At 27.3% G+C, this 13,859-nt stretch overlaps 3 protein-coding genes across 3 annotated transcripts in view; 2 read left to right on the top strand and 1 right to left on the bottom strand.

The window, feature by feature from the left end:
• Positions 1-3,660: 3,660 nt before the first annotated feature.
• LOC108771647 (uncharacterized) lies at positions 3,661-5,912 on the bottom strand. The gene is made up of 3 exons (XM_018536988.1): positions 5,711-5,912; positions 4,372-5,354; positions 3,661-4,338 (listed from the first exon to the last, which is right to left on the bottom strand). Exons 1-3 carry the CDS (start codon positions 5,766-5,768, stop codon positions 3,661-3,663), a joined length of 1,719 nt encoding a protein of 572 aa, XP_018392490.1. The 5' UTR covers positions 5,769-5,912.
• Positions 5,913-8,644: 2,732 nt separating this feature from the next.
• Positions 8,645-11,857, top strand: LOC108771649 (odorant receptor 46a-like). Its single transcript, XM_018536989.1, has 7 exons — positions 8,645-8,748; positions 8,960-9,117; positions 9,165-9,213; positions 10,284-10,755; positions 10,840-10,944; positions 11,038-11,193; positions 11,804-11,857. The coding sequence occupies exons 1-7, from the start codon at positions 8,645-8,647 to the stop codon at positions 11,855-11,857; spliced, it is 1,098 nt and encodes a 365-aa protein (XP_018392491.1).
• A 786-nt stretch (positions 11,858-12,643) lies between these two features.
• The window catches only part of LOC108771650 (odorant receptor 46a-like), a 6,590-nt gene continuing 5,374 nt past the window's right edge, over positions 12,644-13,859 (top strand). Inside the window, exons 1-2 of the mRNA XM_018536990.1 lie at positions 12,644-12,750; positions 13,399-13,652. Coding sequence (XP_018392492.1) covers positions 12,644-12,750; positions 13,399-13,652 — 361 coding nt within the window. The remainder of the gene's footprint in view (positions 12,751-13,398; positions 13,653-13,859) is intronic.

Genomic DNA, 13,859 nt, shown 5'->3' on the forward strand with positions numbered 1-13,859 from the left:
ATTGCAACAGATTTTCTTTCAAAAGGAAAAACGTTTTAAGATCAGAACTGGGCATGTATTTGAAATACTTTTATATGAAAAACGATATTTGTAAAACATTTGTATCTTGTATTTTGTACTTCATGTGCAAAGCACATGAAAATGTTTCGTATTTTATATTTAATAGTAATATATAAAAATATTTTGTACTTTGTATTTTAGTATTAAGGCTCCTGAGTACTCAGCCAAGAACTCCGTGTTGATGGTAGCGACACCGAATTAGTCGGCGGTCTGGCAAAACTGGTAGTTACACACACGAGTACGAGTTCATGTCGTGTGCTCATTTTTGGTAACAAAGGCGAGCACACAGCATAGGCTCATGCTTGTGTGTGTGTTTCGCCACGGTAAAAGACTGAATTAATAGGCGTGAAAAAGTGACAAAATTTTTGTTGCTTGCCATTTCCTTAATATTTGCTTATTTGTGAAAATGTGACTTGCCTCGTACTCATGAAAGTCCCAAAAATGGGAGCAAACTACAGTTATCTTGTAATTGTATACGTAAAAGCGTATTTCACTCGTTTCATCAGCTGTTAAACTGTGTGTTTTTGCTTGAGTATAGGCTCACTTTAAGTGTTCTTTACGACCATTTAATGACAGTTAAAGGAAGAAAGGACATTTTCACCCATTTTTACAAGCGTTTTTAAGCGATCTCGTCATTTACATTTATCTAAATTGTCTTTATTTACAAATGGCATACAACAAAAATTAATTTGCATTTCTCGCCTATGACGTCACAAGTCCAACATGGCCATCGCGACTACTCAAGATTGAAAGTATTTTATATTTCATATTTCAAATACTAAGATTGACAAAATTAATTTATTATTTACCTTTTGATTTTTATTATTTAAATTATGAAATACATGAATGTTTCAACATTTCAATTTTAAATACAAAATACATAATATTTTCATGTGCTTCACTGAAATATAAAATATATTTTTATTACAAAAACTGTGTTTTAAATCAAAGTATTTCAAATACATGACAAATCCTATGTAAGATGTATAAATTATAATTATCATTAGATTCCAGCATTATATAACAAAGTGTTTATCGTGAATTAAATGAACGAACATTAAAAAATATTGTAACACGATAATTTTATTCTTTTTTCTCAAATAAATAAATACTAGATAGCATTTATAGTTTACAAGCATTATAGTCATGGATAACAGTACAATTTGAAATTCATAATGCAATCGATGTTATTCATTATATGAAAATTCATTTATTAAAACTGCATTGTAATTAAAAAAAAAAATATATATATATGTACTTGATAAAAAATAGCGATAGATAAATCATTAAGATAGATATTAAGAGCTTGATGATATAGCCTAACACTTGCTAGAATCTCCGATTTGAATTCTAATAGGGTCTTATTAATTTAGTATAAGTATAATCCGAAATTTGTAATACACCGCGTATATCATTTTATGTCACATATCAGAATGATTAAGAAACTGAGATAGCAAAGAAGTTGCGAATAGTAAAATCGTTGTATGCTTCAAAATTGATATATTCTTTAATCCATGACGACGAGACGTTTGTAACTTAAAGTGAAGATGATTGAAATGAATTCTATGGAATACCCTAGTGGCCTTAGAAAATTTATTTTATTTTATAAGAATAGATTTGACGCTAAATTTTTTACCACTAGTCTTTGCTAAGTCATCATAATACTTGGTGCTATCTTAATGCGAGTGTTGGCGAATTGTAATAAACTTATTGAAATATATAAATTTGCAAAAAATACATATTACACGAATGTAATACAATGTACCATCATTTTACAACTTCTATCATTTTTACATGAAATATAAGTCAGCCATCATGAAAGATACATCTCTTCCTTTTCGAGATTCATAAATTTTGATGATCGTATATGGAAGAAATTAGATACATCATTTTATATCATGCTACAGTACCAATATGTTATTTACATCTCTGCGAAAGCATTTCTAATCGCCTTTAGAAAAGAACATCGATTTGTACATTCGTCTAAACATATGTACATACATACATACAACAGGAATTGTGCATAAGATGAATGTAAATATTGTTATGTTGCATTTCGAATAAAAAAAACAAAAGAACTTTGATGTAAATATTTATTTAAAATACATGTATCGAATAAATGTTTTATATAAAACAAATACAATACAGATATTATATTTGTTTTACTTACATAGGAACTTTATTTGTAGACGCTGATCTTAACGATATTAATTAATGAGTTTCATATTAAATGACATTGATAATTAGATATGACATACTATGACATATGTTTGTAATAATATAGATTATGTTCCAAATTCCATTGCTACGATTGAAAATTTATAATTTACATTATATATATTGTAGGTTTTGAATACTTAATCAATTGGATCACAATCTTAAAATGAAAAATAATTGTGAAACGAATTATTTTAATATAGCCTTTATTTTATCTGTCATAATTGATTTTGTTTAATAACTTTAATACAATTAATAAATTTCGCTCGTTTTTTGCAATGAAAATAAAAATAAATAAACGGTCTATTTCGAGCTAATATGGATTTAATATTGTTCTTAAACTTTATAATATAAATATAAAAACATAAGTGAAAAACTAAAGTATGTCATATGTTTCAGTACTCACAGGTCCTTCAGAAATTCTTTAGATATCTGTCGTTGGATTGATAATAATTTCTTATATGATGTGATACAGACATGCTGATATAACGATTATAGTTCGGAATTGATTTTCCTGTTCTCAATGCGAGTGTATAATGTAAAAGACATGTGAGACAGGACCATCATTACAAATTCGTTCAATCGAACGTAGATATTACAATGGTCAATTTAAATAAACATTATAAAGTTTAAAAACAATATTAAATTTATATTAGCTCGATATAGATCGTTTATTTATTTTTATTTAATACAATTGTTTTTCGAGATTAGAATGAAATGCATGAATTTACAGAATATCATTATCTGAAGACACAGCAGTGTCTAGGCGCTTATAAATATTACAATGGAAATGATACAATTTATATCGCATGAGATTATAATGATTCATCCATGATATATATGAAATATTATTAATTGTTGAAAAGGTAATCATAGATAATAATTATAGTCATTAATATTTATTTTTAATTGTATACTTTAACATTTATGAAATTTTCATATCTGTTAATTAATTATAATTCCACAAATTAAATTGGTATATTTAAGTCTGCAATTAAAAATAAAAATTTTTTTTAAACAATTGCATTTTAATACATTTTTCTAGAAAAAAAATATATATCGGTCTTACATAAAAAAAAGATTAAAAATAAAACATAAAGTGTAAATAAAAATATATTATGAAAATGATGAATAATGAGTGGATAATCCAATAAATGAGTAATAAGTAATACAATACATTAGTTTTTTTTTTTTTTTTTTTTTTTAAATATATATAATTTCCATTCATTATTACAGATTTTTTTAGTACAGTAAAATTATTACATTTTTGTAATTTATATTGTAAAAATATAAAAGCAGAAATATATATATAAGTTTATAAAGTATTCAATTTTTATTCATTCATATTTTTATAAATTTTGTTCTCTGTTATCTTTTTCTTTTTTAAACAGGTGTAGGATGATCTAGAAAAGGTATTATCAATTTCTTTTTAACGGTTTTTGTGTTTACCTTTTCAGTAAGATTAAATTTCGTTAAATTTTTTATTAAAGAATTTAATTCATTTGCTTCAATTTTCGGTTTTTGTATTTTAATTTTTCTCTTATGGTTAGGTGGATTAGGTAAATTTTTCTTTTTCTGTATTTTATTTAATTTTTGAAAGTGAAAATCGCGATTTACTTCTTTAACCGGGTAGGAATTACATTTATCTTTAGCTTTTACGTTTGAAATATCTTGATTGAATTTTTTATTTGTTTTTAAGCGAATTGTTGAAAACCTGCGATTAAACTTCTCTCTTGACTTGGTCATCCATGGTGGAGTACTGACCCATCTTGAATCTTTTTTAAATAATTTTGCCTTATCGTCTACTACAGTATTTCCGATTTGGTCTACTTTATGCTCAGTGTTATCTTCTTTAATTTGACATCTTTCCAATCCTATTGATTTCACATCTGGTGAAATAGTAAATCTCTGATGTATCAACCTTTTTCTACCATTATTACATAACATTCTACCATTATCACATAACATTGGATCTAGCCACTGTAAATGTTGACACACCAATTGGTCAGTCATTAATGTTTTATTTGTAGGAGACTTAGTAGTCCAAGAAAATAATGATTTATTTAAATTGGACAGTAATTTTAAATTCACTGTTTCTTCTTTATTTTTCTTCATCTTTTGAGACAGCTTTCTACCCATAAAGTTCTGTTTTTGATTATTATTCTCTTCTAAATTACAAGAGCTTAGTTGTTTGACTAACTTATCTATGTTTTTTTTATGTTTCTTCTTTGCAGTTTTGGGTAGGACAACATCTTTTGTATCTTCAAGACATTGCAACATGTCTGCATATTCCTCACTCAGTTCATACTCGCTTCCTTCAACTTCTGATTCTCCAGTCCTGTAGGCCATGTTCTTTTGATTGACCATAGTTTCACTTAACAGAGGGTCATTGTTTGACCATAATGCATTTAATGTAGGGTTAGTGCTTATACATGCATCTTGCTCTGCAATTTTTTCTAATTTCCTACTTGTATAATCCTGTTTCTGTCTTTGTTCAAACCAAGCTTTATGACTTAATCCAAATAAGTTTTCTGATGTATGTGTGCATGTTGGAAAGAGCTTTATATCTTCAACCTCATATGTTTCCCGGATAATAGGTTTACTTTTGAAAGCATCTATATTTTTAACAGTATTCTCACAACCATGTGATTCAATTTCAATGTTTTTAACAGTGTCATTGTTTGAGCATAATGCATTTAATGGAGGATTAGTGCTTAAACATGCATCTTGCTCTGCAATTCTTTCTAATTTCCCACTTGTATAATCCTGTTTCAGTTTTTGTTCAATCCCAGCTTTATGACTTGATTCAATTAGGTTTTTTGATATAATGCCTATATTTTTTTGCTCAAATGAGTTTTCTGATGTACGTACGTATGTTGGAATGAGCTTTATATCTTCAGCCTTATGTGTTTCCTGGACAATAGGAGGTTTATTTTTAAAAGCATCTATATTTTTAACAGTATTCCCACAAGCACGAAACTCAAATTCAAAGCTGTTCAAAGTTCGATTATATGTTTTTGTCCACCGATTATATTCTATACCCCGTTTCGTTCCGTTTTCAATAACAAATCCATCGCCTGCATTACAAAAAAAAAAAAGGTAAGCTTTTAATTTCGTTTTGTTTTCTGCCTCATATTATTGTCGCTTGATTAGCGAGTTTATATAGAATAAAAGAATATGAAGAAAGAAGGGATAATTGATGACAAAATAAATGAAGACGACGTTTCGATATTCATTGTTGCAATATATTTAACACTAAAAATGTATAGTTATGTGAACTACAGATTTTTAATACTGGCAGTAAATATCGAAACGTAGTCAAAAATTTCAAAAAGTTACATATTGTAAATTTTTCGTTGGCCAATTTCGCCATACGATGGAGAATAAAGCGTCGCACTGTTTAGACTGAAAAATTCGTACAACACCTTCTTACCGAGCAACCATGTGTGAAAATCCGACTCATATCCGAATGGATATGTAACATTTTCCATCTCTGCAGTCGTATAAAATCTTGTGTAAATTTATACGTGATTTATTACTGTGACGTTTAAACGCACGTTGCCTCGTATAGTGGGCTTTTAATCACTCTATAATATAACTATATAATCTACAGGCCAGACTCTGTATTCTGTAAGTTTGTAGCAGTAAGCAGAGTAGAGGACAGAGAGCCTTGTAACAGAGAGAAACTTGAGGCTTTGAGAGACGCGACATGAGAATCTTTTTTCTGTAACCGCAAAATGCTGCCCTCTGAAGAAGTGGATGTAAATTACATAGCAACAACCACTTTTCTGTACTGATGATAAATCGATATTTGGTTCGTATAATCGTCATTAATCAGTGCTATATTGTATGTACATACGCATACATACATCAATTAATTGTAGATCATTGTAGATTAGAAACATAAAAAAGATTTTACAAAGGCAAAAAGGAGACACCAAGTACATAAATGCATTCGAAAATATATGAGATAAAAATTAAAAAATCCTTATATTTATTTAAGAATTAACTATTCAAATATATGTACGAGATCAATAATACAATTGACGAAATATATCATTACGAAAAAGATTTCAAAAACATTATAAAAATCTATTTAAAAAATAATTGTAAAAAAGGATATGTTATCAGTGCAATTACTCAACAATTTATACATGCAATAATAAACATTTAAAGATGGTAAAGTGGCTAAGTACGCTTGCTGAGCGATTGAATATGATTAGTTAGATCTGTAAGTAACAACCAATTATGTTTATTTGCTCGGCGAGCAGGCTAGCCTCTTTGTCAACTTGAACGCGCCCATTGGCTGCGTTCAGCAGAGAAAGCAGCTTTGCAAAATTGTATAGCTTTGCAAATGTTGTAAAATTCTTTAGTATGATTGGTTTATACATTTAGATCCATAAAGAATCAAAAGCAAGAACCAACCGTATTCAAGAATTTTACAACAGTTGCACAAAGCGGCATTCTCTGCTGTGCGCAACCATTAGGGCGCTGTCCCATTATACGATCGCTGGGCTACGTTCAGAATCATCTGAGTGCACCCAGGTGTTGTGTTATCCTTGTTTATCATTTGTGAATAACAAGGATAAAACAACATCTGGGTGCATCCGGACGACGATTCTGAACGCACCCCTGTACACGCGATATACGATTATAACGATTTGTACGTAACAGAATTCTACTGCTAGAGGGGTTGTATTTTTGAAAAATATTACATACGGAAATATAAAAATGCATAGATATATAAAACATAAAATATATATATATATATATATATATATACATATAACAAAATTCTATAATATACGTAATTATATTTATAATTTTCCTAATATTTTCGAGAATATATATACTTTAGGAATCCTATTTCTCTCTCTCTCAAAAATATTATATACATACAAAACTACGAAGCATTCTTTAATAAATGCCGAAACGCTAAAATATTTTATGAAAAATTGACAATATACAACAATTAAAATTGGAACATATATAATTATGTGGCTTATCAAGTGAATAATCATATTTTGAGACTTGTCATTTTATTATTTATATTTATGTGACAATTGCAAGAGATACTTAGTTGTATTTTGAGTTGTTATTTTATTATTACGACTAATATAATACGTATTTCAAAGTAACAATTCAAATTTAATACTTCTAAACAATATGCAGTGTTTGTTATGCTGATTGTAAATGCAATAATCGCTCTTCTTTTTTAGTACAAATGAAAAAAGTCTGAGATAATAAATTCAATTTTAGATAAGAAGCAAATTATTTTATACTCAATAAAACACTCACTTGATTAAAAATTGTTGTCCATTGCCATAAAATGAATTTATAGATCACTGAAATAAGGCACAAGCTCAATCAGATATGTTTCATAAATTTCCTGTATTTTATTCTTGGTTCTCGATTTTATATTTTTATTAAAAATGTTACAGTAGTAATGTATCATGTGATGTATGTACATTATAAATTGTATTTTTTATATTAAACGCTTATATTAAACGTACTCTTTTCTAGATTTTTTGATATATGATACATTAATATAATATTGTAGAAGTAATATTATAAAACCGTAAATATAAAATGAAACTATAAGTGTAAGAGTTTACACGATTATAAAAATTGTAAATATTATTTTGCTATAAAAATAACCATATAAAAATAACAATGTCATTTATAGCAAATTATATTTGCTATAAATATAACCAAAGTTTTGACTAAACATAAAATTAAAGTTTTTATTAATTTATATCTTAGTTAATTTTTTAAGTAAAGTTTAATTACACACTTTATGTTTTTAAATTTTATTATACACAATTTGTTTTTATTATATACTTATTTTTACTTCTTTAAAAAGATTCTTTAAATAAATTTTTACAGAAGTAATTACTTCTTAGCTATTACTCTTTTAATAAAACAATTAAATCATGTATTTTATCTCTGGAATAAAATGTTTTTACAATGAATAATTTTACGAATTCTTGTTTTACGATGTTATGTATAATTTTTATATGTATAAGATAATGTAGAAAGAAGTTTTTCAAATAAGTGACAACTTATCTACATTTGTAGATTGTCATGAAAGACTATCATTTTTATACTTTATCTAATAAAATCGAAAATAAAAATACGAAAAAAAAAGAATAAACAATGACAGAAGCCTATATGTTTCTACATGATGAATAGTATTAAAAGAATAATGCATCGTAACAATACCGTATACTTAGACATCGCATTATTAATGCAAGAACATTCATCATCGGGGATGTCGCAGCAGCTATAAACAAATGATATACTATACTTTACCACTGTCGAGGGAAGATTTGCTGTTACATTTAATGGATACAGCGATAATAAAAATATGGACTTACTACCGGTGAACTTTTACGTTCTTCGTTTCTGCGGTGTATGGAAAGAACATAAGGATAGCAACTTGATGGTACGCTTTGTCAACTTCTGCTACAGGTAAAATAATTATAAGATATATGTGAGGCAAATAAATTCAGTAATTCTGTTAAAAACATTTTGTCATTAAAATACATATTAAATTAAAATTATTTATAAATATAGTGCTCATTAATTAAGTCAAACATTTTTGGAAATTGCAATTATTATTTAGAAAAAGTACAATGTATTGTGTAATTTTTCCCCTTTTTGACGTATATAATTTTGATAGATATACAATTGCTGGTATAATATATCATTTTACGATATTTGAGATGGCCGAGCTTATACGTATGAGAAATGACATGGAAGATTTAACAGAAAGTCTATTCCTCGTTCTGACCTTTATGTGTTTGTGCCTAAAGTATTTAAACGTTTCAATACGACAGCGTGAATTGCGTGCCTTGCTTAATTGTTTTCGCACCAATCTTTGTCAGCCAAGAAATTCGGTGGAAGAGTCGATACTGAAACAATACAATCTCAAAGGTACTTTTATTGCTAATAGAAACATTTAAAAATTTCAACTAGAATATAAAATATTAATGATTAATCTTAGAATACAATAACTATTAAGTAATACAGTATTGCTATCAAATACGAAAATTTTACATATAAGAAAATGGACCACTTTTAATTTACGTAACACAATCTTTCTTTTATACAAATCAATAAAGAAATTGAACTAAAGTCAAAAACTTTAAACGAGAATCAATTAAATAATTAATAAATTTATTTACATTAAACTGACATGAAAAAAATTCATAGAACGTTTTGATTTTTATTTTGTCTCCTTTAACCGTAAAAAATTATAATACAAAGTTATACATAACAATATAAGAATTATCGTTATTTAGTTTACTTGTATATGTACATAAAATTTACGTATCGAGCACTCTAGGATTTAAATTTTTTATTATTAAAAAGATAATATGCTTATGAATATAAACATTCATATATTACATTATACATATATACTTATGTATGGAAAAAAAGACTTGCCGATAATGCAAATATTTAGTAATTATGTAACATTTAAATTTCGTTAATTATTATATAGACATGGAAACATTTGTTAAGATTAATTTTTGGCTGAAATAGCTATTTGTTAGATATGCGAATTATGTTACTTTATTGGAGTAACAAGTTTACTCTATTCTTTCTTTTTTATTTATTTAATTTATTTATTTTTATACTGACGTTCCAGTAAGCATTTTATTACTAATGCAATCATCTTTGAAATGAACTATTTGTTTTAACAAAGAAATTATAAACATTGTTATAAATGAATTTATTAAATAAAATTTGTCTGCTTAGCTAAATTATTTTTTTCCATGTAAAACTTTTCTAATCTTAATTGTCTCTATACATTACTGTATTGTTAAATGTTCACTTTACTTTATTATTAAATATAAATTATTATTATTCAATTATTATTAAATATGGGAAAGTTGTTTCCTTATAGAATAGATATAACTATAATCATTCCTACATCTCATAGAATCTAATTATTTTGCAAACTCCACTTCGTCGTAATATATTATGAACGAAGCTAAAAGGATAGCCTGTGCCTTCATGTTTATTTCGCAAATATCGGGTATCTTGGTTCTCATAGGACCTTTGATGTCGAAGAACGAAAGGCAGCTACCGATGAAGATGTACGTACCGTATTCCATGGTGGAGTTACTTCCTTACCTATTGACCTATCTTGAGCAAATTGCAGTTGTATTTTACGGGGTATCACTAAACGTCGCTTTTGATTCTCTCGTTTATGGTTTCATTATCCATACCTGCGGGCAGATCGAATTGTTGTGTTATCGATTGTCGGAAACATTCCGATTTCTACAGGAGAATAATAAAAAGATGGAGCACGACGTAATTGAGAACTTTGCCATCGCGGAATGCGTGAGACATCATATTTCACTGTGCAATATCACGCGTAGGATACAATCATTATTTATGTGGATTATCACCACTTTATTCTTCTTCAGCCTTATCACTCTCTGCAGCAGCGTCTATCAGATGTCTAATGTATAAAAATTGATTTAAAATATAAATAAAATTGATATCACAGCTAAGTGTGAATAATGTTCAATTGATGTCTTTATATTGCAGAAAAAGATTCTCAGTGTTGAATTCTTCATTTTTTTAGTATACTTAGGAGCAATGTTGTTTCAAGTGTTCTCATATTGCTGGTATGGCAATGAGCTTGATTTAAAGGTATTTTGTTGGGGGGTATAATAAATTTTTAGATTATTTTATTTTTAATTAATATTTTTAATCCGTTTGTTAAGTTAAATATTTTTTGTTTAGAATAAAAGTATCGCGTATGCTATTTATGCTAGTGACTGGACAGGAATATCGATAAAGCAACGGAAAAGTTTATCATTTATAATGATGATGAGCCAAGGTGGACGAATACTTTCTTTTTATGGAATTTGCTCGTTAGTTCTTAACACTTTCACATGGGTAAGTATATTGAATGTAATTACGACTCTTAAAATACACTACACTAAGAAAAATGTTCGAAACAATCGAAAGATCTCAATAAAAAGATATTTTGGTAAGACTAAATTAAATTTCTGGTTATTGTAACCAAAAATTCTATGTTTAGTCTAACCAAAATACTATTCTTGTTAGGTTCTTTTATTGATTCAATTAGAACACTTTTTTCAATGTATAATTTTTTAAATACACACGGAAACAATTTTTTCTTAAAATTTACCCTTTGAGAATATAATAGTTGTGTACAATACAATAATTCAAAGATTTTTACCATGTACTTCAGTAAAATAAATCAAACTTAATTATTTTATATAATTGTAGTAGTATATAATGTGTAGTCACATAAATTTTTTAAGAAAACTTTATATTATTTATTTTATACATTTTATTGTAGTTTTATTAATAAATAAAAGAGAGATTTTCTTTTAAAATTTTTTGAAATACAAGGTTATTTCACTACTATCATATTTTTAGAGGATAAATTTAAAAAAAAAGTACTTTCTGTGCGTGATATGTAATGTAATTTGTACATGTGTTGTATACAAAAAGATAAAATTTTTTTGCTTCTATACAGATTTTAAAGACATCCTATTCTTCTTTCAACTTGATCCAGCAAGCTTCAATTTAATATCTTCGTATCTATTTTTCAACAACTGTATTACCATTCTAATCTAATTAACATAAAATTTATTTTCGTATCTACTATACATTAGTCCCTAGAATTTTATACATAGATATTTTTATATCTACATTGATAAATTTGTTTTAAATAAATTATTCTTTAGTCCTGTGTATTTTAAAAATAAAATAAAATTTCTTGTTGAATATTTTTTACGAATTAATTTAAAACACGATGTATGCAAATCTAAAAATATACTTGCAGTTTATTTTGTGTGCGCTTTTGTAAATTTACAATTTATTATATTACAGTCGCCTTACAAAATTTTTGTTAAATTTTCTGACAAGAGAGCGCAATGCTTGCAAAAGAACCTCTTTCATGTACATCAATAGAAATAATACTTTAATGCCCCTCACTTTCAGTATCCCTTCGTACATTCGATATTGCATACACTGCACAAGTTTATAATTTAAAAAATAATGATCGGTTATGTTATCGCAGACGTGATCCTTCTTGGTTTATGTTTATATGAAAATAAATAAAAAGACGAAAAGAAAATGTTGTAGAGAAAGAAAAAAATCAGCTAATTCTGCCGCTATCATTAAATGTTAAAGAACGTGTAGGACATTTAGAAGCTTATAGAACGTCTCAGCGATATTATTATTAATTCACGAGAACGAACGTTGATAATGTATGGAAAGTCTCGTTATATTTTTCTCTACAAAAGCTTAATATTTTCAATGCATAGCAAGGCATAACAAAAGGAAGACTCTCTATAGTGGTCGTTCCGGAAATATGGATATATTGCCATTGAATTTCCGAGTTCTCTGGTTCTGTGGTGCATGGAGTGAAAAGAAGGATAATGACAGTCTTTTTATTCGTTTGTTAAGTTTCTGCTACAGGTATCAACAATACTTTTTTCTACATCTTGTTTTGAATATAAATTTCTATTATATTTTATATCTGTTTGCATTGTTCTACAGCTAATTTTTCTTCTTTCTTCTTTTTTCTTGAAATATTAATTTGTTAATCTGATTTTTATTACCAAAATCATTTAATGTAAAGCCTACGGAGATAGATTTTAAGCAGAGTTTACTACCGATTTTTGAAAGGCAATAAATTGTACACCAAGCTTTATCTGATATTGTTAACAAATTGTTGTCAGAAATATAACAAAGTCTGCTACACATGCTATGCCAGCAGATTAAAGGGTAAAGCCAGATCTAAAATTTTCAAAAAATCGTACACTCGCGGTGTTTAAACATCCTTTAATCTGTTGTCAACTTTAAATTATATTTTATTTATGTAGTTTTTATTATCTCTGAAGAAGGCTCAAAAATGAGCCGAAACATGTAAGAATAATTTTTGTAATAAATAAGTTTTTTGTAATAAATAAATTTATCTGCGCCTAACTCCTAGTGCCCTTTTTCTTTCCAAGTTAATTTTGAATTGTACGGGAGTTTTTGTCATCAAAGAATTATTATATAATTAGATATTTTTATTTAATTAAAATATAATTAAGTTATTAAGACACACTAAAATTTTGACAGATATGCCATTGTCATTTTAATATATTATTTTACGATATCAGAAGTAATCGAGCTTGTAAGGACGCACGATGATATCGAAGGTATAACCGAAGGACTTTTCTTAGCGTTAACTTATGTAGCTTTATGCTGTAAATATGGGAACTTCTTAGTTCGACAAGACGAAGTGTCCATGCTGTTAGACTGTTTTCGAAGAGAAACGTGTCAACCAAGAAATTCCGAAGAAAGGATGATCCTTATTAAGTACGATCGCAAAGGTATTTAACCAGTAGTTATTCTGATAAAATTATTACAAATGATAAATTTCAATATTTTTCTTTAAATAAGCTAAAGTTATTTATAACATAAATTTTTAACATATTCCTTCGCCATAATAATGCAATTATATTATTAATTATATTAATTATATCACACACACACACACCCACACACACACACACACACACACACACACACACACACAC

This window comes from Cyphomyrmex costatus, unplaced genomic scaffold (assembly GCF_001594065.2).
Source record: "Cyphomyrmex costatus isolate MS0001 unplaced genomic scaffold, Ccosl1.0 scaffold164, whole genome shotgun sequence".
NCBI lineage: Eukaryota > Metazoa > Arthropoda > Insecta > Hymenoptera > Formicidae > Cyphomyrmex > Cyphomyrmex costatus.

Bases quoted from the DNA above. Each gene is read 5' to 3' on its own strand.
- LOC108771647 (XM_018536988.1), bottom strand. From the start codon at position 5,768: ATGGAAAATGTTACATATCCATTCGGATATGAGTCGGATTTTCACACA. The intron at 5,355-5,710 runs GTAAGAAGGTGT...TTTGTAATGCAG, and splicing joins TTTTCACACATGGTTGCTCG to GCGATGGATTTGTTATTGAA. The intron at 4,339-4,371 runs ACAGTGAATTTA...TCCAATTTAAAT, and splicing joins TGAAGAAAAATAAAGAAGAA to AAATCATTATTTTCTTGGAC.
- LOC108771649 (XM_018536989.1), top strand. From the start codon at position 8,645: ATGGACTTACTACCGGTGAACTTTTACGTTCTTCGTTTCTGCGGTGTA. The intron at 9,118-9,164 runs GTGAATTGCGTG...AATCTTTGTCAG, and splicing joins AAACGTTTCAATACGACAGC to CCAAGAAATTCGGTGGAAGA. The intron at 9,214-10,283 runs GTACTTTTATTG...CGAAGCTAAAAG, and splicing joins GAAACAATACAATCTCAAAG to GATAGCCTGTGCCTTCATGT.